Source organism: Cyrtonyx montezumae, unplaced genomic scaffold (genome assembly GCF_038088225.1).
Source record: "Cyrtonyx montezumae isolate F1298 unplaced genomic scaffold, pur_monq_1.0 scaffold_49, whole genome shotgun sequence".
NCBI lineage: Eukaryota > Metazoa > Chordata > Aves > Galliformes > Odontophoridae > Cyrtonyx > Cyrtonyx montezumae.
The window spans coordinates 544,658-569,288 of record NW_027072055.1 but is presented as its reverse complement, the minus strand read 5'-3'; the positions used below and the strand labels follow the sequence as shown (position 1 = coordinate 569,288).

Below are 24,631 nucleotides of genomic sequence, written 5' to 3'. Positions count from 1 at the left end.
ATCTGCCGTTCTGTGAACAGTCTCCTAAGATGCTTTCAGCCTTCCCTCTCCCTTGTCATTTACAGCAGACGTGAACACACGCTTACCCTGCCAACAGGACACTTCATTAAAGGCAAACCTAATTGCACAGAGTTTGGAATGAGAGCTCTGAATGCAGACGGGGTAATGGTATGGGATGTGGAAACTGATTGTCTCTGAGGATGGTCTTGATTTGTCATTATCTTCTGCACTCCTAACAGCAACTCCACGCCCAGGAATAGCAGAGCAGATGCCCAACAGCAGCTCCATCAGGGAGTTTATCCTGCTGGCGTTGGCAGACACGCGGCAGCTGCAGCTCCTGCACTTCTGGCTCTTCCTGGGCATCTACCTGGCTGCCCTCCTGGGCAACGGCCTCATCAGCACAGCCGTAGCCTGCAACCAGCACCTGCACACACCCATGTACTTCTTCCTCCTCAACCTCGCCCTCCTCGACCTGGGCTGCATCTCCACCACCCTCCCCAAAGCCATGGCCAATGCCCTCTGGGACACCAGGGCCATCTCCTACGCAGGATGTGCTGCACAGGTCTTTTTCTTTTTGTTTTTATTTTCAGCAGAGTATTCCCTTCTCACAGTCATGGCCTATGACCGTTTTGTTGCCATCTGCAAGCCTCTGCACTACGGGACCCTCCTGGGCAGCAGAGCTTGTGCCACCATGGCTGCAGCTGCCTGGGGCACTGGTGTTCTCTATGCTCTGCTGCACACTGCCAATACATTTTCTATACCACTGTGCCAGGGCAATGCTGTGGACCAGTTTTTTTGTGAAATTCCACAAATCCTCAAGCTCTCATGCTCGCATTCAGACTACCTCAGGGAAACTGGATTTATTGTGGTAAGTGTTCTTGCCGTATTTGGGTGCTTTGTATTCATAGTGCTGTCCTACGTGCACATTTTCAGGGCTGTGCTGAGGATGCCCTCTGAGCAAGGCCAGCAAAAAGCCTTCTCCGTGTGCCTCCCTCACCTAGCCGTGGTTTCCCTGTATGTGGGCACGGGCTTCTTTGCCTACCTGAATCCCCCTTCCTTGTTCTCCCCATCCCTGAACCTGGTGGTGTCATTTTTGTACTCAGTAGTGCCTCCAACACTGAACCCCTTCATCTACAGCATGAGGAACCAGGAACTGAAGGATGCAGTGAGGAAAATGATAGCAAGGACACATTTCAGCAGGGTTTAAACATGAGAATCTTTCTCTACAACTGACTCACTGTCATTCCTGTAGCAGGCTCATATTACGCATTTTCACCTTTAAAATGCTTATCTATTTCTATTAATTGATACTTTTTTTTGCTGTTCATTTATATGTGTGAGTGTGTAATAAATATTATTGGTTATTATTCCTAAACATGCGTTTGGATTCTGTCTGCTTCTACTGAGGCATCATGCTGCTCTCTATCTCCTGGAGCCCATACGAATTCTGGGTCAGTGCTGACTCTCACACAGCCTCTGTTCTTATCTCTGTATCTATAGAGAAATGAGATGCCAGCAGGCACTGTGGAGGTGATACAGGCTGGATTAGCATAAGGGATGTTCGTTTTAGCCTAAGGACCAATAGATTAGTTCATCAAAAGGAATCCAATTGTGCTCATCCTGAAACTTTTTCTTGGGTTGCATATAAATTGTTTTGACTTATAGTGCACCAAATTAGAAAGTTGCTCGTTACGTTATAACAAGCAATGGGAATTCGCCATACTGGGGAGAAAAGAGCTGACAGGTGATCCTGAGGGCACTGTGTTGAGGAGGAAAATGAAATCAAAGGGAGGAAGTAGGTGCTGTAGGAAGGAGGATGTGAGGAGTCAGGGGCTGTGCTGGGGGCACACCTCCGTAGCCCTGCATGCATGCTGCCCCTTGCGGTGCCTGCACAGAGCTCCCAGGGGCTGCCTGAGGGGTGGTGGAGCCGGGCTGTCCTGCAGAGGAGAATGGACACGGAGACACTGTGCTGAAGGGCTGGGGCCCCAAAATCACCCCGGAACTCAGCAACTCCGGATGTGCTGTGCTCACCTTGCCTGGCTCTGCTGCTCTCTCACTGCCCCTCCTCAACTGGACGGGGGGGAAATAAATTAAACAGCTCTCAGGTGGAGACAAAAAGCACCTTATTTTTTCCTTGCTTAGAGCCTAATGATAACAAATGTTGTGTATTAATGGCTGAAATGGAAGTGATTTGCTATGTTTGTATTTCAGTTTTGTTGTCTCACATCCTGACCTTTTCTTTATCATGGAACAATAATAATTTCCTAAATTAGCCCTGTGTACAAGTTAGTTATTGCTGTTCTTACTGTCCGACCCACACTGTTGTGTCACTGGAGAGCTGGGAACGATTCACCTCTCAATGCTTTGGACATCTGCTGAACTGCAGACACTGTCAGTCACAGTGCTCTGGATTCCTAAGTGAAGGTTGCTAAGTTACAGAAACACTCTTATCTACCAGGTGCCAGCTGCAGGTACTGCAAGGCAAAGAAACAATTTAATGAACAATTTAATTGTATGTGCTATAAAAAGATGTGTTTTACTGTAACACAACCTTAGTTCTGAGATTCACCTGGACTTCTGAAAGGCCTCTGGCATGGTCCCATATCACTTCCTTAACTCTATGAAGAGATACGAGAGATGGATTTGAAGGGTGGACACTTCATTGGATGAGACATCGGTTGGAAGGTCGCAGCCAAAGGGCTGTGGGAAAGGGCTTTCTGGTAAATGGTCTCCAGTAGCTGGAGGCCAATCACAACGGGTGTCCCCGGGGGTCATCCTTGGGACCAGAGCTCTTCAATGTCTTTATCAGTGGCATGGATGATGAGATAGAGTGCACCCTGTGCAAGTATGCTGATGACAGCAAGCTGAGTGGTGCAGTTTTAACAACAGAATTAAGAGATGTCATCCAGAGGGAGCTAGACAGGCTTGAAAAGTGAGCCCAAGGAAACATCATTCAACAAGATCAAGTGCAAGGTTTTGCACTTGTGTGGGGACAGTCTCTGATATGAGTACAGACCAGGAGAACTCCTTGAGAGCAGCTCTGCAGGGAAGATCTTAGGGGTCCTGGTAGATGCAAACCTTAACATGAGCCAGCAGTGCACGCTTGCAGCCTGAGAGGCCAAGTGTACCCAATTATGCTCATCCTGAAACTTTTTCTTGGGTTGCTCTGGTTTCGCTTAGGATGGCCCTGAATACTCCCCTTTACATCTGGCCCCCAGCTGATGCTCAGAAAGGAGGTGGCTATCTCTGAGGTTGTCTATCGCAGCTTCCAGACACTTTTGTGTAGGGGATTTTTGAGAAGAAGTGTAAGCAGTCCTTGCCATAACGTTAGCAATTGTTTGAAAAGTAGCACACACAAACAGAACAGAAACTGTGTAGAACAGCAGAAAGGCATTTACCAGCGAGAAGAAGATGCGTGCTTTGGCCACAGTAGCGACTAGATGAACAACTGGAACAAACATAGCAGGTGCACGATCGTATACTGTGAACCAACCAGATCTTAGCACATACTGCCTTTCTGTGTATATATGCTTTGAGTTATTGCTTAATAAACAAACATTAGCTTGCAAGAAAAAAAAAAAAGAAAAGAAAAAAAAAGAAATAGCCTCCAGCCCTCACAATAACTGGGATTCCGTGTTTTTACTTATTGTTTTTTCAATTGTTGTATTGTAAATAACTTCTGCATGCCATAGTGAATGATGAAAAACATCTGGATTATCCACTGGATGGTATATTAGTAACAACACTGGTCATGGTATAACAAAAATGGGTGATTTTTCTGTGGTACCAATGTTGCCTTAAGAATTAGAATTATTAGGTATAATTTAGGTTGCTGTGCGCTATTTTTTTCTATTTTTAGTGATAGATTAAATATAAACTGTACAGGATTTATGTTTCCACTGCTGGAATCCATGGAAATAACTTTTTTTAGTGTAGTCTTATCTTTTCATTATGATGTTATTAGCCTATCAATTAGCTTTTCCTTAGTTTGTCAAGGCAAAAGCAGGAAAGGAATCCCAGGCAAAACCAGGAAAGGAATCCCAGACAAAGGGATGACACTGTACTGTAGAATGATTCACTCTCTTTCATCCACTAATCAGAATTTTAAAAATATGACTATGCATAACTTGAGACAAAGGCACACACTATCTTACTTCAATTTACCATATGATTCTAACAGAGAATGCTTGGGTATTGCCCAACAGATGTTTTAGTCCACTGATTCTTTCAATTGGCACCTATGTCAGGGGCCTTTAGAAGAACGATCTTGGGAAGGAACAATTACCTGCCATGAGAGAAAAGGTCTAGGAGGAGAAGCGGTGCACAGATTAAGTGCATGTTTTCTCCTTTGCCACAAGTGGACATGCCCTCTATTGCAATAGCAAGTAAAAAACCTTTGTTGCTCCACCAAGATCTTTGCCTGATAAAAATTGATTGATTCTGAGCTTTTCTTGCGCAAGAAAACATGAGGGAGGTGTGGGGATAGAGGGGAGAGTGGGGATAGAGGGGAGAATGTGGGGATATGGGGCGCAGAGACCCCATTCCCTCCCAAATGGGGGCCTCAGCAGAGCTTTTGGTTTCGCTTTCAATTCTGCATGGTATGGGTGAAAGCCGGGCGGCCATTGGTTCCAGTGCTGCCCACAGGTGGAGCACACGCTGGGATTGTCTGTGTTGCAGTGCCTCAAAGCCCCTCTTGATGTGGGCAGAGTCCCAGCTTCAGGGTGGTTTGCAGCAATTGGGAGCAGTTTGGGGAATTTTTCAGGTCACTGGGGGCACTTTAGGGGTAATTCTGGGAGAACTTGGGACAAATCAGGAGCACTTGAGAGGGAGTTTGTAAAATTTTGGAGGCAGTTTGTGGCAGTTAGGGAACCGGGAGCAGCATGCGGTCCTCAGAAGGGCAAAGATAGAACCAGAGTCCATCTGCAGAGCCCCCTCAGCACTGGAATCCCAGTGGGTGGGTGGGCATGTGGGTGCAGCACACTATAGAGACATACTTGGCTAGTGGAGGACATGATTATGTGAGCCTAGGCTAAGGTCTAAGGCCTACAGGCTGTGGTGCATGTGATACAGACTCTGGTCAGTCACAGTCCTTGACAAATTCAGCAAGAAAAGAGAGATGCATAAGCAGAAAAAGAGCTGTACTAGCAGAAGAGCAAAAAGTTACAATTTAGGGTGAGGTAAGAAACTGCTTGCTGCCAACAAATCAGAGAAGAAACTTAGGTGCGTGACTGCCTCGTGCTAACCCCTTACCAATCGATTAGGGAGGCGTTACACGTGATTCACACCTGCAAACAATCTGGAGTACGCTTTGTATTCTTTAAGAGTTAAAAAAGTTATTTCAGCAGGCAGCAAAAGAGGAGATTCCTGTCCCACAAACATTTACAGTCTTGGTATGGGAGACTGGACCCCAAGAATTGAGACAGTTTCATTGGGATTTAATAAAAAACAATCTGCAAGGCGGTTCTTACATGCGGTCTGGGAGCGCCATTTACTCAGGCATTGCTGGACAATATCTTCGCTACCCAGTCATTAATGCCATATGATTGTGGCCAATTAGCCAGTCTGTTTTTGAAACCTGCACAAAGGTTGCTATGAAAAGATCATTGGCAGCACTTGTGTGAAGATGAAGCACTTAGGAATTTGGAGCGACCTCAGCCAGATCCCCTAATTGGGATAGGTACAGCCCAATTGACAGGAGCCACTCCTCCCTTTAATAATCCACAACTTCAAGCACAACTACCAGAAGATGCTCTGTGCACTTCAGTGCAATTTGCCTTGAAGGTGCTGTTAACCCTCTCTGAGGATGGACAAAGGGAGACATCATTCACACAAGTTAGGCGGGGACCACAAGAATCTGACATGCAATTTATCAGTAGGTTACTTGGTGCCCTTAATAAACAGGTGGCAGATGAGGATGCAAAAAGTGCCATTATCATGAAACTGGACATAGAGAATGCAAATATGGACTGCCATAGGATTTTGAAGTCATTACCGAGACAAACTAACCTGGTCAATATGATAGAGGCTTGCAGTAGGGTGGCATCCACAGAGTTCTCAATGACTGTCCTAGTGGAGGCTTTTGTCCACGCATTACATCCTGGGAAAGACAAAAGGTGCTACAATTGCAGGAACAGCTGAAGGTTCCAAGCCACCTCAGCCAAACACCTTTAACTTAACACTACTATGGATCTAAGGATGGGGGCTTTGCCTTAATAGCAGTGAATGACTTCGGAAGCTTTTAACATCAGACAAACCTTTACAAGATGGAAGATGCATTGAACAAAAAGAAGTTAATGGGTATGCAAACAGCCCAAGAAGTACCTTCAATTTCAGTAAAGAACCAGAAGGGTTCTTTAACATGGTTACAGCTTCACAAATTTCAGATCTATCTCCAGATTTTTTTTTGTTTATTGCCTGCTGTAAGATTTAGCAAATCATTTACTTTCTCCCTACCTACTTTGTTTTCCTTTCTCTATCCCCATAACTTTGTTCTGTATATGACCACATGCTTCAGCATGGAAAGATAAGTCCAGAATAGCTATAAAGATAAAACTTCACTTCTTCACTTTTCACTATTCCTTTGTTTAAGATGGGATAATGGGAGAGGTGGTGTAGGCAATTTTTTATTAATTGTATTCTTAACTCTGCTGTACAAAGGTTGGATTTTTGACAAAATCATATGTAGCAGTGTGTTTATCAGCTAATCCACTTGAAATGATAAGCATTGTTTACTGGTTGATGGTATATTTGACAATGAAAAGTGGTCTGACAATAAGCAGTGCAATTATTGCTAAATGGCTCCAAGGATGTGGAAAGTACTTGTCAAGCTATAGTGGAACAAGCAAATCAAACTGTTTGCAAAAACAGAAAGGGAAGAACCTGGGGTTCTACCTCAAGAACAGTTATGTAAGGTTCTCTATTTTCTCAGTTTTCCTTGTTTAGCTGGGGAAGACACCATCCCACTGATGGTTAAACATATTCAGGGTATTTACTGGAATTTACTGATGTCACGGTTATCTGTCACAGGGACACAAGAAAAACAGAAGGGAGAGAAGGAGAAAAAAAAATCTGCAGCCACCAGAGCAGAGCCGTGCGTGGGTAGTGGGGGGCTGGGGGGGTAAGGGGGAAGTGTATGCAGACAACAGATGAGACTGGGGGAAAAAAAACAAACAACAACAACAACAAAAAAGCAAAAACCAATGGCAACAATTTGAAGATAAATGGTAATTTTATTACATCTAACAAAATCGAACAATCTGGGAGAGACAAAATTATCCAAAATCTGAGAAACTTATGTTAGTAAAACTGCAGGGGAAGCACATCTGTGGCAGGACAAAAGACAAAGCGTGCCAGAGTGCTAGCCCTTATCTCCCCTGGCTGGGGGCAGGGCCCCTCTATTGGTTACCTGCAGTGACTGGAGGAATTTTGTTGGTGGTTGATCTTTGCTGTAATTCTCTCACCCGTGCTCACAGTGCAGGAGTGGGATTTTTATGCCACTTCTCCATGTCCTCTCCATTTGCATGTAATTAGCTCCACATGGCCGCACATGACATGGAGTTACCTCTGTCATTTGCTCAAGCAGGGAAACATTTGCATTTGATAGATGAGACTTTCATCAGTTTGGTCAGCTCCTTCCTCACATTCCTTGGATCATACTCATCTTCTTCAGATGGTTCTGATAGTGCCACGGGTTCATCCCTGTTAATCACTAGGGACAGTATCTCCAGTATACTTTCCTATGTCTTCTCCATTTTATCTAGTCTTTCTGCTACCGTTGATATGGCAGAAATGGAAGCGTGTGATGGAAGAAATTGTTCAAAGTTTTGAAGTGTAAGAATCAGTTCAAAAACTGAGGGTCTTCTGTGTGGCCCTCATATCTATGGAACATTGATCCTAGCATACTGACGTACCTCTCCATTGCTGTTCTTGAGAGCCTCTGACATATATTGGGTGTACTCCTCACTCTCTCAGGAGCAAGGTCATGGTGTGGATCATTAGGAACTAATATAGAATCATACAGCATTTCCACCATGGCTATTTCTCTCAAATATGGGATGCCGTTCTCAATGTTATTCTATTTTCTCATCTCAAGGCCCAGATCATCTTTGTAGGGATGTCTTTTCTTCACAGCTACTAACATTCATTTCCAGAGGGTGGCAACTCCATTCAGACATCTACTAGTCCCTCTGTTGATAGCTGGGTCTCGGGCAATGCTTCCTAGTTGGCGAGCTTTGTTACAATCTAGGGACATGCTGCTGGCACCACTGTCCCAACACTGAAGCAGCCAGGTGACAACAGTTTCATCTGAGCGCTGTACAAACGCCTTTCTTGAGCTTTGGATTTCAATCATCTTCAGGCATCAATAGTGGTAGCAGTGACTTCCTCATATCACTGTCCTCTCCATGTCTCTCACTTTTCTTAGTTGCCTTTCTCGGTGGTAGTGGGTTTGAGGAGGGCCCCTCGCCTGGATCTTCCTCTTCTTCCTCTGCTTCTTCTTTCCGTTCTAGATGTGAAAATCCCTTTCCTCCTGCCGTCCATGCACCTCCTCAGCTTGGCCTGAGCCCCGCAGCCTTTTATCTGCTCCTCAGACATCCTCTCAAGTGCATTTAGATTTGCAGAGTCATTAAGATTAGAAAAGACCAAAAAGGTCATCAGGTTCAACAGTCCAACCAGGTCCTGGCCCATCTGCATCTGGCAGCAGCCCCAAGATGTCAAAAACTGCTGTTCAGGGCCCAACGTGGTACTCGGGAGTGGCTTGGCTCCTGGGCTGGCTCTGTCCTCCTGAACCGACTCCTGCAGAGTAAACAAGGCTGACTCTGGGATGCTGCATCACAACGTTGGTGAGGGGAGCACCTTCGAGTCCGGGCCCTCCCTGGCTGTGTGCACTGGCTTCCATCAGCTGCTATGGAACCCCTCGAGGACCCCAGTGCTGCCCGTTGGCTGAAGCTGTGGGTACAGCTCTCAGCACTTGGGGTTGGTGGGTGCCTGCTCCCACGGCGTGTTTGGGGCTGGCTTGTGGAACCTGGGACCTGGCACTGCAGTGGAGAGCGACTTTGTGTCTGAGCACACCCTCCCTGGGCTGGAGGTTGTAGCCACATGCTAGGGAGGGCCTCAAGGACTCTGACTTTCCCTGTCTGGCCAAGTCTGGGGCAGCATTACGGCAGCTCCCATGGTGCTCTCGGAGCTCATTAAAGCTATTTTCAACTCGAGATAAACGTGGGGAGATTCTCCCATGGTCTGACCCATACCGTCTGGACAGGCTGCTGCTCTCAGGCACACGGGACCCACAATCTGGCTCTGATGGTGCCTGGCTGGTGGTGCTGGAAGTACTGCTCTCCAGAGCTGGGGAGCCTTGGGATGGCCCCAGTCCATGCTGGCTGGTGGTGCTGGAGTCTGTAAGAGAGGCAGGAAGGTGAGCAGGATTGAACTCCTGCCTGGGGGTGGGACTGACTCCCACCTCTCCAGGGTAAAGGGACATAAGCAAGGCCGCCCTGAGCATGCAGCACACAGCTGTTTGCCTCTTACTGGTGCCCTCTCCAGCGTAGGCATTGTACTCCCAGGTGGAGGTGCTCTCACTCAAGTTGGAGCAGCACCGATGGGTGCCCTGTGTAGCGCAGGAGTGCAGAGCAGCAGCTCCCAGAGCCTGGGGAAACAAATGGGTTGTGGACATGAGGACTAATTGACCTGAGCCAGAGAGTGCCTGGCACAGCTCTGCTGTTCAGTCCATGCTCCCCAACCCTGCACTGAGGCTGTGATCCCATGCAGAGCCCCAGAGGGCTGCTGAGGTAACTCACCCTGCTCCCTCTCCCTGCTCCCTGCCATGTGGGTAACGGCACTCACTGGCATTGCAGCGCTCATGCCTCTCTGGTAGTGATGCATATGCATCATTGTCCTCCCATGTTGGCCTCCTGTCAGAGAAGGGAGGGAACATCATGAGCACCCACTACGCCAGAAATAAAACTAATCCATGGCATCCTTCCTCCTCCACCCAATCCCCAGCTCCAGCTTCCCAATGATGCTGAGGCCTGGTTTAATGGCAGCAAAGGGTCAGGCCTGCCGGGGTTGTCAGTCCCTGGGCAGGAACATCTCATGTATCCTCACATCTTGTGAAATGGCTGAAAGTCACCAACCTGACTGGGTTTCAGATCCCCAGGATGAGCATTTTTGGGATAAACTTGTCCCTGTCTCTGCAGAGGGGCCACCGGAAGCAATAAATTCCAGCGCAGATGGCCTGTTCCTGCAGCAGAAACACAAGTAGCATCAGCGTGAGCGGGACCTGATGCTGCTAAGCTCCCGCCGTTCCCACGGGGCAAGGGAAGGGCTCTTACCTGGACACAGGCCCGGTGGGACCAGGTGTGTTTGCAGGATGGGCACACCATGGTGCCATATGAGCTGCTGTCCCCCACGGGGTCCATGCAGATGATGCACATGGTGTCCTGCACTGGCACTGCCTCCACTGCCTGCTGCGGGCGGTGCTCCCAGCAGAAGGACCTGCAGGAAGATGGGAGGGGTGGGCAAGGTGAGAAGTGCTGCGAGGAGGGCAGAGGAACACAAAGGAGCCCCAGGCTCTGGCTCTGGCTCTGGCAGGCTGCTGGGAGGTGTCAAGACGCATTCCTCGCTACTTTGAACAGAACATCAACAGCCAGCCCTACTGATGCTGCTGGATGGCCGTGTGCTGTCAGCAGAAAAAGAACGGACTCTGCCACTTTATCAGAGTGATAACAGTGACAGTTTACAGGACAGTGACAGTTTACAGTTAACAGTGACAGGAAAAAATACAACTCTTAAAGAATACAAAGCATACTCCTGATTGTTTGCAGGTGTGAATCACGTGTAACGCCTCCATAATCGATTGGTAAGGGGTTAGCACGAGGCAGTCACGCACCTAAGTTTCTTCTCTGATTTGTTGGCAGCAAGCAGTTTCTTACCTCACCCTAAATTGTAACTTTTTGCTCTTCTGCTAGTACAGCTCTTTTTCTGCTTATGCATCTCTCTTTTCTTGCTGAATTTGTCAAGGACTGTGACTGACCAGAGTCTGTATCACACGCACCACAGCCTGTAGGCCTTAGACCTTAGCCTAGGCTCACATAATCATGTCCTCCACTAGCCAAGTATGTCTCTATAGTGTGCTGCACCCACATGCCCACCCACCCACTGGGATTCCAGTGCTGAGGGGGCTCTGCAGATGGACTCTGGTTCTATCTTTGCCCTTCTGAGGACCGCATGCTGCTCCCGGTTCCCTAACTGCCACAAACTGCCTCCAAAATTTTACAAACTCCCTCTCAAGTGCTCCTGATTTGTCCCAAGTTCTCCCAGAATTACCCCTAAAGTGCCCCCAGTGACCTGAAAAATTCCCCAAACTGCTCCCAATTGCTGCAAACCACCCTGAAGCTGGGACTCTGCCCACATCAAGAGGGGCTTTGAGGCACTGCAACACAGACAATCCCAGCGTGTGCTCCACCTGTGGGCCGCATCGGAACCAATGGCCGCCCGGCTTTCACCCATACCATGCAGAATTGAAAGCGAAACCAAAAGCTCTGCTGAGGCCCCCATTTGGGAGAGAATGGGGTCTCTGCGCCCCATATCCCCACATTCCCCACTCTATCCCCACTCTCCCCTCTATCCCCACACCTCCCTCATGTTTTCTTGCGCAAGAAAAGCTCAGAATCAATCAATTTTTATCAGGCAAAGATCTTGGTGGAGCAACAAAGGTTTTTTACTTGCTATTGCAATAGAGGGCATGTCCACTTGTGGCAAAGGAGAAAACATGCACTTAATCTGTGCACCGCTTCTCCTCCTAGACCTTTTCTCTCATGGCAGGTAATTGTTCCTTCCCAAGATCGTTCTTCTAAAGGCCCCTGACATAGGTGCCAATTGAAAGAATCAGTGGACTAAAACATCTGTTGGGCAATACCCAAGCATTCTCTGTTAGAATCATATGGTAAATTGAAGTAAGATAGTGTGTGCCTTTGTCTCAAGTTATGCATAGTCATATTTTTAAAATTCTGATTAGTGGATGAAAGAGAGTGAATCATTCTACAGTACAGTGTCATCCCTTTGTCTGGGATTCCTTTCCTGGTTTTGCCTGGGATTCCTTTCCTGGTTTTGCCTTGACAAACTAAGGAAAAGCTAATTGATAGGCTAATAACATCATAATGAAAAGATAAGACTACACTAAAAAAAGTTATTTCCATGGATTCCAGCAGTGGAAACATAAATCCTGTACAGTTTATATTTAATCTATCACTAAAAATAGAAAAAAATAGCGCACAGCAACCTAAATTATACCTAATAATTCTAATTCTTAAGGCAACATTGGTACCACAGAAAAATCACCCATTTTTGTTATACCATGACCAGTGTTGTTACTAATATACCATCCAGTGGATAATCCAGATGTTTTTCATCATTCACTATGGCATGCAGAAGTTATTTACAATACAACAATTGAAAAAACAATAAGTAAAAACACGGAATCCCAGTTATTGTGAGGGCTGGAGGCTATTTCTTTTTTTTTTTCTTTCTTTTTTTTTTTTTTGCAAGCTAATGTTTGTTTATTAAGCAATAACTCAAAGCATATATACACAGAAAGGCAGTATGTGCTAAGATCTGGTTGGTTCACAGTATACGATCATGCACCTGCTATGTTTGTTCCAGTTGTTCATCTAGTCGCTACTGTGGCCAAAGCACGCATCTTCTTCTCGCTGGTAAATGCCTTTCTGCTGTTCTACACAGTTTCTGTTCTGTTTGTGTGTGCTACTTTTCAAACAATTGCTAACCTTATGGCAAGGATTGCTTACATTTCTTTTCAAAGATCCCCTACACAAAAGTGTCACAAATCCATTTCTCATATCTCTTCATAGAGATAAGGAAGTGATATGGGACCATGCCAGAGGCCTTTCAGAAGTCCAGGTAAATCTCAGAACTAAGGTTGTGTTACAGTAAAACGCATCTTTTTATAGCACATACAATTAAATTGTTCATTAAATTGTTTCTTTGCCTTGCAGTACCTGCAGCTGGCACCTGGTAGATAAGAGTGTTTCTGTAACTAAGCAACCTTCACTTAGGAATCCTGAGCACTGTGACTGACAGTGTCTGCAGTTCAGCAGATGTCCAAAGCATTGAGAGGTGAATCGTTCCCAGCTCTACAGTGACACAACAGTGTGGGTCGGACAGCAAGAACAGCAATAACTAACTTGTACACAGGGCTAATTTAGGAAGTTATCATTGTTCCATGTTAAAGAAAAGGTCAGGATGTGAGACAACAAAACTGAAATACAAACATAGCAAATCACTTCCATTTCAGCCATTAATACACAACATTTGTTATCATTAGGCTCTAAGCAAGGAAAAAATAAGGTGCTTTTTGTCTCCACCTGAGAGCTGTTTAATTTATTTCCCCCCCGTCCAGTTGAGGAGGGGCAGTGAGAGAGCAGCAGAGCCAGGCAAGGTGAGCACAGCACATCCGGGGTTGCTGAGTTCCGGGGTGATTTTGGGGCCCCAGCCCTTCAGCACAGTGTCTCCGTGTCCATTCTCCTCTGCAGGACAGCCCGGCTCCACCACCCCTCAGGCAGCCCCTGGGAGCTCTGTGCAGGCACCGCAAGGGGCAGCATGCATGCAGGGCTACGGAGGTGTGCCCCCAGCACAGCCCCTGACTCCTCACATCCTCCTTCCTACAGCACCTACTTCCTCCCTTTGATTTCATTTTCCTCCTCAACACAGTGCCCTCAGGATCACCTGTCAGCTCTTTTCTCCCCAGTATGGCGAATTCCCATTGCTTGTTATAACGTAACGAGCAACTTTCTAATTTGGTGCACTATAAGTCAAAACAATTTATATGCAACCCAAGAAAAAGTTTCAGGATGAGCACAATTGGATTCCTTTTGATGAACTAATCTATTGGTCCTTAGGCTAAAACGAACATCCCTTATGCTAATCCAGCCTGTATCACCTCCACAGTGCCTGCTGGCATCTCATTTCTCTATAGATACAGAGATAAGAACAGAGCCTGCGTGAGAGTCAGCACTGACCCAGAATTCGTATGGGCTCCAGGAGATAGAGAGCAGCATGATGCCTCAGTAGAAGCAGACAGAATCCAAACGCATGTTTAGGAATAATAACCAATAATATTTATTACACACTCACACATATAAATGAACAGCAAAAAAAATGTATCAATTAATAGTAATAGATAATCATTTTAAAGGTGGAAATGCATAATATGAGCCTGCTACAGGAACAACAGTGAGTCAGTTGTAGAGAAAGATGAGAAGTTAATCCCTTCTTAAATGTGTCCTTGCCATCATTTTCCTCACTGCATCCTTGAGTACCTGGTTCCTCATGCTGTAGATGAGGGGGTTCAGTGTTGGAGGCACTACTGAGTACAAAAATGAGACCACAAGGTTCAGGGATGGGGAGAACAGGGAAGGGGGATTCAGGTAGGCAAAGAAGCCCGTGCCCACATACAGGGAAACCACGGCTAGGTGAGGGAGGCACATGGAGAAGGCTTTTTGCCGGCCTTGCTCAGAGGGCATCCTCAGCACAGCCCTGAAAATGTGCATGTAGGACAGCACTATGAATACAAAGCACCCAAATACGGCAAGAACACTTACCACAATAAATCCAGTTTCCCTGAGGTAGTCTGATTGCGAGCATGAGAGCTTGAGGATTTGTGGAATTTCACAAAAAAACTGGTCCACAGCATTGCCCTGGCACAGTGGTATAGAAAATGTATTGGCAGTGTGCAGCAGAGCATAGAGAACAGCAGTGCCCCAGGCAGCTGCAGCCATGGTGGCACAAGCTCTGCTGCCCAGGAGGGTCTCGTAGTGCAGAGGCTTGCAGATGGCAACAAAACGGTCATAGGCCATGACTGTGAGAAGGGAATACTCTGCTGAAACTAAAAACAAAAAGAAAAAGACCTGTGCAGCACATCCTGCGTAGGAGATGGCCCTGGTGTCCCAGAGGACATTGGCCATGGCTTTGGGGAGAGTGGTGGAGATGCAGCCCAAGTCGAGGAGGGCGAGGTTGAGGAGGAAGAAGTACATGGGTGTGTGCAGGTGCTGGTTGCAGGCTACGGCTGTGCTGATGAGGCCGTTGCCCAGGAGGGCAGCCAGGTAGATGCCCAGGAAGAGCCAGAAGTGCAGGAGCTGCAGCTGCCGCGTGTCTGCCAACGCCAGCAGGATAAACTCCCAGATGGAGCTGCTGTTGGGCATCTGCTCTGCTATTCCTGGGCGTGGAGTTGCTGTTAGGAGTGCAGAAGATAATGACAAATCAAGACCGTCCTCAGAGAAAATCAGTTCCCACATCCCATATCTTTACCCTGTCTACACTCAGACCTCTCATTCCAAACTCTGTGCAATTAGTTTTGCTTTACTGTCTTCACTTACTTGACATACGGTGTTAAAGGCCATGACTAATGCTGCTCCAGTGAGCTCACAGCCTGCTCACATCCCACATATCCTGAAAGTTCCCTCTCCTTTCTCTCTTCTCCCCGTCACCTGCCGATCATGTCCCCAGCATTAATACGTGGTGCGCAGGGACTGCTCCCGGGCACAGCTGTTTCTCTGCAGCTCTGCCCGCTTGTATGAGCTCCTTGTGTCCCAGGGGACCAGCCCAACTCAGCGGGAGAGGATGTGATTTTCTTCTCACCATCTCTCTGGAGATGTCCGTGAGTCTCCATGGCCAACAGCTTCTGAAAGGCTGCTGGATGATCACAGAATCACACATAATGGAGACGTAGAATGGCTTAGGTTGGAAGGGACATTAAAGTCACTCACTCCCAACCCCCCTGCCATGAGCAGCGTTGCCAACCCCCAGATCATGTTGTCCAACAACCCATCCAACATGGCCTTGATTGCCTCCATGGTTGGGGCATCCACCACCTCCTTGGGCAATTTGTTCCAGAGCCTCACCACTATCCATGTGTAAAAATTTCAGCAGAATCACTTGCTCACTTACAGACAATTGCTGATGAACAAGGTGTCTGGGCTGCACCTAGATGTGGGCAACACTGCCTGCAAGCTGTGGTAGACAACCTCAGAGATAGCCACCTCCTTTCTGAGCATTAGCTGGGAGCCAAATGTGAATGGGAGTATTCTTGGCCATCCTAAATGACACCAGAGCTCTGATTTTAGGACACCTGAGAGTATCATTTTTCACCTGTCCCCTTGGAGCATGCCGAGTTAGACCGCGGACAGAATGGATGAGCTCAGCGTAAGAGCCTGGTCATTGTCTCTGCTCCATCTGTGTCACATTCTGAAGTTCAAGGCATTACAAACCTAGGACACACCTACGCTCCTTCAATGATGACACCTGAGTTTGTTCTGGGCTCTCTTTTGAATGTCAGTTCCCTGGGGTCTCCAGCACACCCACAGCCAGCTGGCAAAATGCAGCACAGCACCTTCAGGAAAGCCATGCCCTAGGAGTGTTGGTGCTGGCTGGACAGCTCCAAGCCCCACAATGGCTCTATTGCCCGCGTGCCACCTTCTGAGCACCACTACCATCGTGTAGACACAGGATCCAGTCAGGATACATCCAGTGATGCTTTGGGAATGGAAAGCTTTCTAAAGTGTCTTTACACTAAGGAGAACACCAAAACTATGAACTCCTTGAGCTAGAAATCTTTTTGCATTTGCAGACCTAGGATCTTCTTGGATCACAGAAACATGGCAGGATGGTTCCCACCTGTGAAGCGATGAAAAACAAGGGATAAGGCCTCTTCACAGGGGGTGGTCAAGGAAGATAAGGATAGGCTACTGCTCTCTCTGTGAGAGCACACTGAGCTCTGCCTGGAGAGGGCAGAGGATCCCACTGTGAACTGATGGAAATGGCTTAAAGAGGAGACCAGCAGTGCCTGTTACTGGTTTCCAGGTCAGGAAGAATAAGAGGAAGGGGACCTAAAAAGACAAACAGGAGCCTCACATTTTGAGGCCCTTGTCACAGTCAGGGGCTTTACTCACTCCAACATCAACTGGAGAGGCAGCACAGCAGGGCATAAGCCATCCAGAAGATCCCTGGAGAGCACGGCTGACAGCTTCATGACCAAGCCAAAGAGGAACTAAAGAGTGGAGGTGCTCTGCTGGATCTCATACTCACTAGCAAGGAGGGTTTGTGAGGAATGTGAAGGTCAAAGATGTCTGGGCTGGAGTGGCCATGGCATGGTGGAGCTCAGGTGTCTGTAGGGAGGGCAAAAGGGAAGCTCACAACTTTGGGCTTCAGCAGAACACAGCTTGGCTTCTTCAAGTGTCTGTGGGGTACGGGAAGGCAAGGTAAGGCTCTGAGGCAAATAGGGTCAAAAAAGGTGTTATCTACCTAAGGACCAGAACTTCCAAGTAGAAAAAGTCCATTCCAAGGAAGAGAAAGCCAAGCAGCAATGTCAGAAGTCCTGCAGGAATGGGAAAGATTGCCCTGATCAAACCCAAACAGAGCAATACAGAGATTTTTCCCAGTGTTCCTGCTGAGATGAGTTTAGCAAAGCTAGAGTTCCACTGCAATTGAACGTGTCCAGGCATATCAAAGGGAGGTAGAGCTTAAAGAAATGTGTAGGCAGGAAAAGGAAGGCTAGGGAGACTGTGGGCCCACAGTAGAACGGGGTAAGGAACCTGGTGAGACAGGACATGGAAAAATCACTGATACTCATTTCCTTCCTGATCTCACTGTTTATCAGTTGGATTGGGCCTCTTGGTATCCTATGTGCCAGAGACAGTTGGGAAATGCTGATGCAAGAAGAAGTGAACTCCTAAAACCTAGGGAAACAGGATCCAGAGTTGGAAGAGACTGACAGAAATCACAGAATCCTTGAATGGCTTGGGTTGGAAGGAGAGAAAGCAATACCCAGAGTAGTGCCTTCTCATTTCAGATGCTCAAGACAAGAAAGATGTCAGCAAGCTGAACGGGGCTTGGGAAGGCTCAAACAAGAGGACTGGGTTTGAACGCTTCACGTGTGAGGAAAGCCTGAGGGACCTGGGCCTGTCCAGCCTGGAGAAGGGAAGGCTGAAGAGGATCTCACTGCAGCCTGCCAGAACCTGGAGGACGTGATGGAGAGCACAAAGCCAGGCCCTTCCCCATGGTGCGTGTTGAGAAATAAAAGAGAGGTTTGGCCTGTGCTTCAGAAAAGCACCTTTTTCACCACCAGCTGATGCAAGAATTGGTGCATGTCATCCAATGAGGCTCTGCAGTCTGTTCCCATGGAGGCTTGGAAAATCCATCAGGTGCAAATGCTGAACAACTTGGTGTGTCCCTCTTTCTGACAGGTTGGGCTGCAGACATCCCCCAGGTTCTCTTCCAGCCTGGCTTATCTTGGGACCCTATGGATGACTGCTGATGGGAAGAGAGCAGATGTTTACAGAGCATGAAGCATCCTGTGCTGTATGTGACCATCTAAAACAAGATCTGAGGAAATGAAAAGAGATCGGTACACAGTGTGACTCAGTCAGTGCAAACCCTGAGGGCTGCCACTGGCAGTTCTGGGCAGGATGTTTTGGGGGCACCAGCCTCTGTGCAAGGCACAAATGGATCTTCTTTCCTTTTTGAAGCTGTAAGTCTGAAAGATGCTAATGTCAGTAACATTGCAAAAAAGAATAAAAAAAATAAATGACCACAAGTCAGGGCATGTTTTCAGCAGGTCATCTGGACACATGCTCTCCAGATTTCCCCCATCCCTTGCTCGATCTTCACTCAGATACCTCCCAATTCCCTGGCTGCTTCGTGACCATCAGGGAGTTTGGAACTTGCTCCATCCATCTATCCAAAGTCAAATGAACTCTTCTGAAAACTCCTTAACTGTATTTATATCTTTCCCTTCCTATCTCTGTCTAACTCATTTCTTATACAAATGTTCCCTGTGAAAGACAAGCTTTATGAGATGCAGCTTGGACATGGCATGCAGTTGAAGACTGTTTTACTGTTCATTCAATTGCATCGTGTTCCTTTCTGTTTGTTCACAAAAAATATAATAATCTTTCTTTGTCCATGTGCAGCTGGTTCTCTGAGGAAAGCAAGGTGGAGTCCGTGCAGAGGAGGTTTAACACTGAGAGGGTGACTTCAGAGGAAAAGTCATGCATTTCCCATGGGGCCAATGTGAGTAGAAATGGGGTGGGAAAGTTGAGGAGGATGTTTGTCTGCACAGTGTCAGAACAAACTCATTCGGGGACATCCTGGATCAACATCCATTGCTGAGTGCCGCTCCAAATTCTTTTTGAAGCCAGACTGTAATTAAATAAACAATTTGGCCTATTAGATGTTCATGAGCCTCTTCATCTTTAGACTCTCTCCAGACACTTCTCCAACTTGCTGTACAAGTTCTGAACACTTGAAGAAGATGACAGGAAGGCACAGGGCACACGAGGGCTCTTTAGACTGTAATGGGCCCCAGGGGAAATTTGCTGCTGAGTCCATCAACATCCAGTGCAGAGAGAAGTTAGCAGAAAGAGCTCAAGAAGTTAAAGTCAGAAGCAGCAGTGACTTTGGAGTAATAATAGGCCCCATGGAGGGCCATTATCAACACAGCCTCCCCAGGGACTTGTTGGAGCAGATCACTGGAAGCCATGGTTACAGGCTGACAAAGGGACTGTGATGGTGGCTGTGATGCTGAGAAAACCCTTTGTTATCTCACGAAGCAGAAAGGCCGAGCCCTGATCCCCAGAGAATTGAAAGGGAGATCCTGTCCCTCATGTTGGCTCAGGGACCTTCCTGTGGCATAGGGATGGAGGTTTGTGTGATATCAAGTGAAAGACAAGGGGACAGCAGCTCTCTGCGTGGGGTGCAAGATGTTGTGAGGCCCAAGTCCCACATGGGCAATGTGTCTCATCACACGATTTGGATGTGAGAGGGGCCCAGTCTGAAAAAGTAGTAGTCAAGCACAATGAACCTTTGAACTTCAGATCTCTCAGGCCCAAGGTGGAGGCACCACAGCCTCACTGGGAGAGTTTGGCTCTGGGGATGCCATGTTTGATGCTAACTCATGTGCAGAGCTCCTTTCCTGCAGATCAGCCCCCAGTCTGTATTGATGTGTCATCACTCCTTGTCTCTCCTTCACAGCACTGTGACTCTGGCATCTCTGTGCTGTAACTCCAACATCAACACACTCCTGCCTGCTGTGACAGCCCAGTGACTCTGGCATCACTGTAATACAGACCACTGCAACAACTCAGTTATTCTGACATCACTGATGTCCACACCACCAAGTCTCTTGTCTCATGGCTCTTGTCACTGAGCTCCTGTGCACTGAGACAGCACAGTGACTCCAACATCACTGTGCTCATATCCACTATCACAGAATCCTAGAATATCCTGCAATAGAAAGGACCCACAAGGATCATTGAGTCCAAGTTCTGGCTCCGTGTGACCATCCAAAATAACAGACCATATGACTGAGGGTGTTGTCTTGCTTCTTGAACTCCAGCAATTTTGGTGCTGTAACCACTTCCCTAGGAGGCCTCTTCCAATGCCCTCCTTTGGACACTCTCCAATAGTTCTATGTCCTTTATGTTTTGCATTGCCCAGAAGTGCAACCAATGCTCCAAGTGAGGCCACAGCAATGCAGAGCAGAGCAGGGCAACTGCTTCCCTTACCTGTCTAGCACTGCTGTCCTCATTGCTCCTCAAAGGAAGGTTGGCCTTCCTGGCTGAGTGGGCACACTGCTGACTCACGTTCAATTTGCTGTTGATCAAGACTCCCAAATCCCTGTCAGTAGAACCACTCTCCAGTGTCCCATTCCCTACTCCGTGAGTACAGCCAGGGTTGCCCCTACGCAGCTGCAGAATCAGGCACTTGTTCTTGTTTCACTTCAAGTGGTTGGTGATTGGCCAGTTCTCTAAGTCATCCACATCTCTCTGCAAGGCCTATGCACCTTCAGTGGAGTCAACAGCTCCACCCGATCCAAAATCATCAGCAAATTTCCTGAAAAACTCTTCTAGTTCTTCATGTAAGCCGGTGATGAAAACATCAAAGTGAAGTGGCTCTAAAACACAGCCCTGCGAATCCCTGTTAGTGACCACTTGCCAAGCTGATGGAACCCCATTTACAATAACCCACTGGGTTATTTTACTGACCCTTCAGCCGAATGCTCACGTATCACAGTGCATTTCTCTCTCTCCATATGCCAGACCATTTTTCCAAAAGGATAATGTGAGAAACAAATGCTCTACTGAAATCCTAACATATAACATCAACTGGCTTCCCTTGATCAACTACATGGGTGACCGTGTCACCAAAGGACATGAAGTTAAACAGGATCTTCCCCTCATGAACCAGAGTTGGCTGTGACCAAAAACAACTGCTTTTCAATAACTCCCTACATCACTTTAACCATAATTTTACCTGGCACTGAAGTGACACTGACAGGTCCTTAATTGCTGGGGTCTTCTTTCTTGCTCTTCTTTAAAACTGGAACAACCTTTTTTGCCACCTTCCTGTCAACTGGGAACAGACATATCCCTAGGCTTCTTCTGATGCCTTTAAAATGAGAGCCCAGAGTAAACTCAGGTGTCATCACAGAAAGAATGGAGATGCGTCATAGCTTTGTAATGCCTTCAACTGCACAGTATGCCACAGATGGAGCAGAGAGGAAGATCCGGCTCTTCTTTTGTGAGTTCATCCATTTGGTCAGCGGAATAACACTACATGCTCCATGGGGATAGGTGCAAAAGGCACAGGGTTCTGCTGGCATTTAGGATGGCCAAGCATACCTCCTTCTGGCTCCAACTGATGCTCAGGAAGGAGGTCTCTATCTCAGAGATTTTCCACCACAGTTTGCAAGCACTAGCACACAGCACTCCAGCACCCCATGCACCTTCATCATCACTGAGTAGCGTGTGAGCGACTGAGTTACTGTTGAATAAAGACCAAGGATTGGATGTGGGGCTCACAAGCAGACACCTCATTGTACACATTGAACTCAACTAAGAGGATTCCTGAGTGCCAGAGTCCAGTGGGGAACTTAATCCAATTTCAACCCCAGGGTTTCCATCAGTGGATGAGGTGCCTAACCCTAGAGTTAGGATGAGAGTATCTGATAGTAATAGGACAAATTTCTGTAAGCACCATCCAAACTTGGAGAGATTCAAGGCCAGGTTGGATGGGATCCTTGGGAACCTGATCTAATGGTTTATAAATCTGCCTGTGGTTAGAGGCCAGAACTAGGCGATCTGTAAAGTCCCCTCCAACCTGAACCATTCTATGATTGTGTAATGTTATGTCTGCACTGCCTGAGCTGAATCACTGGGATATATAAGGGAAGCCAACCCCTCCCTGTCCTGATCTGTCCCCTTTGTCATACATGCCACGAGCAGAGGTTTCCAGATTGGACATCTGCTTCTCTCATGTGCAGACGTGTCCAACCATGCTCCTGGAATCCAGTGGACATGTGGTGATTAAACGATCTGACTTGAAAGTATGTATTGCAGTGATGATCCTGCTGCCTTTCAGGGGCTGTCAGCCCTGGAATCCCCAGGACATCTCAAGGGAGATGACTGGGAAGAAGAAATCACATCCTCTGCTGCTGAGCTGTGTGGCACCTGGGACACATGGAGCTTCTATGAGTGGGCAGTGCTGCAGAGAGACAGCTGTGCCCAGGAGCAGCACTCGTGCAGCACACAGCAGGGCTAGGGACTTGAACTGCCCGTGAAGGGGAGAGAAGAGAAGGAAGAGAGCTTTCAGGCTGTGTGGCACATAAGCAGGCTGTGAGCTCACCGCAGGAACAATTCTCACAGCCCTTGGCAAGGTAAGTCTCTCACTGCAGGCAATGAAGCCACTTTTCCTGGAGGGTTCACTGAATCTGGGACATACTATTGCAAGTCAGGCTGCAGACTGTAAGTTTCTTCAACAGGGAATAACCTCTGCTCCAGCTGAGGGCTTCCCTGCTGCAGCATCAGAGCACAGCCCTGAGGGGTGCTTGTCTGAGTGAGCGGCACTGCCAGCTATCTGCCCCAGGCCAGGTCCTGCAGCTTTTGGAGCAGCGAGTGCTCCTACTGACCTTAAGCTGAAGGCCGCAGGACACAGCTCGCTGTAACCTTTCAGTTCTGTGTTGGCAAGGGGATCCCTGCAAAGTCGTGGCACATGCAGAATAGTTGTGTGCTATGTGTGCGCTGTGAAACAGTATTCCCTCCTGTACCACAAGTGTAGCTGATAGCAGCATTCAGTTAGAAGTAGGGATAGAAGGCCAGTGCACTCTGTAATACACTAATACCACTGTCCTCAGTATTTAAAAGCTTTCTGTACTGTAAGAAAAGCCAGGCACCCACCCCATGCAGACTCCCAGACTTCCCAGGACTAACTACAACCCCGCCTTATAAAAGCACATCCATTTCATTAGATAAGGATTGCAAGCTATACTAGAGATATAGGATTTATAAATGCTCACTGATATTCCAAGGCTATTCCCGTTCCGAGTGGCTAAAGAACTTTGGAATCTCTGATGTTTTATCAAAAAGCTGGAGGTCCTGCAGTTAGGTCACAGCTGTGAAAGTTAAAGGGTGCTTACATCAGATGTGGGGTTGTTTCTTTTATTTAAAGAGAAGTTTCATGGCTACTTTGACTCATAAAAAGATGTGCTTCTAGTAGCTGACCTGTCTTCAGCTTCTTTTAGTCTTGTAGCCTTGCCTGGGGCTGTTTCAGTAACAGCACCTTATGGTCCTATGTTATTGTGCAAAGCTGTTGTTTTCTCATCTTTCTGTGTCTCTCAGAGCACGATGGATCTGTCATGACAAGGAGCAGTCCTGCAGTGCTGAGAACAGACTGCCTCAGGTTGCTGAGGTCTCCATCTGAATGAGAGGCAACGCGTTTGGCTCAAGCTGTTTGGGATTCTGGTAATGAAATGAAAGCCTTAACTCCCCCCTCCTGCCCCCAGCACCTCTCCTAACTTCCACTTTGGCCTTATCTAATCAGCATTATCTTTCTGATACGAGGGGGCTGAAATTAGCTCCCACCAATTGTAAATGCCTCTAGATTTTCCTGTGCAAAGCCACTGTCTCCCTGTAGATACCAAGTGCCATTCCTGGACAATTCCTGTTCCTCACAGTGCTCTCAGCACCCGAGCCTGCCATCTCCAGCTCCCCGTGCTGTACCACGTGCTGAGCACCCCATTGGGAACAAAATTTATCAGCACCTTCCAAAACAGCTCCTAGAAGTGCACATCCATATACCAAGATGGGTGCTACAAATGGCCTTCCGTCAGGGGAAGAATGTCTCTAATGAAAGCAAGGCACACAGCAGAAAACTTCCCCCAGCATCCCAGCCTTGCCCAGCCACACTTGACCCAGGATGGCTGCAGGCTGTGCAGCCGGGTGCCCAGGGCTGTCGTGCAGAGCAGGGTCAATGCTGTGCCCCAAGGGGCTGCGTGCCAGGGTAGGGACTCTGCCGCCTGCCAGGATCAGCACTCAGCCTGCCCAGGAAGCTGCCCAGGGGCAAAGAGCTCACAGCTACTCTGCACCAAAGGGGAATTTCCACAAGGAAGACCAATACTGGGATTTTCTGCTGTGTTTCCTATTTTCTGCTTCCAGGGGAGTGTAAAGATGTAAAGTGAGAAACAGAACATCATATACCATGTTTGAGCACACAGCTGAGAGTCCTAAAATGCTTTCAGTCTCTTTTGTTCTTATGAGCATGTATTTTCCTTGCTGATCCAATTGAGATT

At 47.5% G+C, this 24,631-nt stretch overlaps 2 protein-coding genes across 2 annotated transcripts; one reads left to right on the top strand and one right to left on the bottom strand.

Annotated features, from left to right (window-relative positions):
• The first annotated feature begins 268 nt into the window (after positions 1-268).
• On the top strand, positions 269-1,207 carry LOC136055865 (olfactory receptor 14A16-like). Its single transcript, XM_065747741.1, has one exon. It carries the CDS (start codon positions 269-271, stop codon positions 1,205-1,207), a length of 939 nt encoding a protein of 312 aa, XP_065603813.1.
• Positions 1,208-14,273: 13,066 nt separating this feature from the next.
• Positions 14,274-15,212, bottom strand: LOC136055864 (olfactory receptor 14C36-like). Its single transcript, XM_065747739.1, has one exon. The coding sequence runs from the start codon at positions 15,210-15,212 to the stop codon at positions 14,274-14,276; it is 939 nt and encodes a 312-aa protein (XP_065603811.1).
• Positions 15,213-24,631: the final 9,419 nt, after the last annotated feature.